Raw genomic sequence first — 2,188 nt, forward strand, 5'->3', positions numbered from 1 at the left:
TGCCCAAGAAAACTTCTAACCTCCTTGACTGAAGTAGGAGGAGGAAGCTTTGAGATCACTTCAATTTTGGCCTTGTCCACCTCTATACCGTGCTTTGAGATCTTATGGCCGAGGACAATGACCTCCTCAACCATAAAATGGCATTTTTCCCAGTTAAGCACAAGATTTGTCTCTTCACACCGGGCCAACACTTTGTCAAGATTCTTCAAACACTCATAAAAGCAGTCACCCACAACACTGAAATCATCCATGAATACCTCTAAAACGTCCTCCACCGTGTCGGTAAATATAGTCATCATACATCGTTGTAGGTAGCCGGTGCATTACACAAACCAAATGGCATTTTAGAAATTGCAAAGGTGCCATATGGACACGTAAAGGTTGTTTTCTCCTGATCTTTCGGATCAATCAAAATCTGGCTGTAACCTGAGTACCCATCCAAGAAATAGTAGAAGGCATGCCCAGCAGGTCTATCTAGCATTTTGTCAAGAAAGGACAATGGAAAATGATCTTTGCGGGTCACTTTATTCAGCTTGCGGTAGTCCATGCACAACCTCCATCCGGTGACAGTCCTGGTGGGAATAAACTCATTTTGCTCATTGGTAACCAAAGTCATACTTTGGCACGCATTGCACCAGCAAAGTCCAAGAACTATCTGAGATGGGGTACACAACCCCTGCATCTAACCACTTGATCACCTCCTTTTTGACAACCTCTTGCATAGCCTCGTTCAACTTCCTTTGATGTTCCATGGAGGGCTTGGCATCATCTTCAAGTATAATCTTGTGCATGTAAAAGGCGGGTCTTATTCACCGAATATCAGCTAGAGTCCATCCAATTTCCTTCTTTCTTCTTTGGATCACCTCCATTGTTGCATCTACCTGCATGTTAGTAAGACAAGACGAAAGAATAACAGGTAATGTTGAACTAGGGCCTAAGAATTCATACCTGATATGTGAGGGCAAAGACTTCAACTCCAAAATGGGAGGTTCCTCAATTGAGGGATTTGTTGGTGGAGTCTTTCTGTTCTTATGATCTAAAGAGAGATTTCGAGGCTCATAAGAGTAAGAGCTCATTCCATGCAAAGCATTGACACACTCCACCTTCCCTTCATCCTCATTTACATCAAGGTTCAACAATAGTGCTTCTAGAGGATACTCCACATTGATCATTGCACTAGTATCATCAACTATCACCTCCGTGACAAGATCCACAAAAGAGCACACTTTAGTATTATTCAGCCGCTTCATTGATTTGCACACATGAAAGACCACTTTTTCATCACCCACCCGGAAGGTGAGCTCCCATGCTTCCACATCAACCAATGCCTTCCCAATTGCTAGGAAAGGTCTTCCAAATATTATCGACACCTCATAATCGACCTCACAGTCGAGAATCAGAAAGTCAGCCGGCAAAATAAACTTGTCCACCCGAACAAAAACATCATCAATAATACCAAGCGGCCTCGTCATTGTTCTATCTGCCATTTGCAATATCATTAAAGTAGCTCTTGGTTGACCAATACCCAAAGTTTTTAACATGGATTAAGGCATCAAATTGATACTTGCTCCCAAATCGCACAATGCCTTTGCAAAATTCGCACTCCCAATGGTACATGAAATGGTGAAAGCGCCAGGATCTTCAAGCTTTGGATCCATCGAGTGCACAATTTCACTCACTTGATGAGTCATTTTGATGTTCTCACAATCCATGGATCTCTTTTTAGTCACCAAGTATTTCATGAACTCTGCATAACCCGACATTTGCTCAAGAGCTTCCACTAAAGGAACATTGATTTACAAGCTTTTCATTATCTTAATAAACTTCTTAAATTGGTTTTCATTCTTTTGCTTCGCAAGCCTTTGAGGTTAAGGTGGAGGAGGCATTGTCAAAAGAGCCTTAGCCTTGGGCACTGCCATTTCCGGTATATCTATTACGTGATCCCTAGACGGGTTCACGTCATCTTGAGTCTCCACCTCATTATCGTGAATATCAATTCTCATGTCTACATTCAAATTCTCTTCTCTCACTTGCTCATCAACTATAGGAACATCATCATCTTTTACTTCAATCTCATCGCTTGCAACTTCCTTTTTCTTAGAGGTATTCACATCACCACCTCGACAGCTTCTTGTAATCACCGCCATTGCATGCCCGGTGTTGTTCCCACCTCGGGTTTACTACCGTA

General features: G+C 42.3%; 1 protein-coding gene across 1 annotated transcript; it reads right to left on the reverse strand.

The window, feature by feature from the left end:
- Window positions 1–809: 809 nt before the first annotated feature.
- Window positions 810–1,763, reverse strand: LOC138870259 (uncharacterized). Its single transcript, XM_070148054.1, has 2 exons — window positions 1,565–1,763; window positions 810–1,480 (listed from the first exon to the last, which is right to left on the reverse strand). The coding sequence occupies exons 1-2, from the start codon at window positions 1,761–1,763 to the stop codon at window positions 810–812; spliced, it is 870 nt and encodes a 289-aa protein (XP_070004155.1).
- Between the last annotated feature and the right edge of the window lie 425 nt (window positions 1,764–2,188).

The sequence above is a fragment of the Nicotiana sylvestris genome, chromosome 6, assembly GCF_000393655.2.
Source record: "Nicotiana sylvestris chromosome 6, ASM39365v2, whole genome shotgun sequence".
NCBI classification, from domain to species: Eukaryota; Viridiplantae; Streptophyta; class Magnoliopsida; order Solanales; family Solanaceae; genus Nicotiana; species Nicotiana sylvestris.

Bases quoted from the DNA above. Each gene is read 5' to 3' on its own strand.
- LOC138870259 (XM_070148054.1), bottom strand. From the start codon at position 1,763: ATGTCGGGTTATGCAGAGTTCATGAAATACTTGGTGACTAAAAAGAGA. The intron at 1,481-1,564 runs GTATCAATTTGA...TGCAAATGGCAG, and splicing joins ATTGTGCGATTTGGGAGCAA to ATAGAACAATGACGAGGCCG.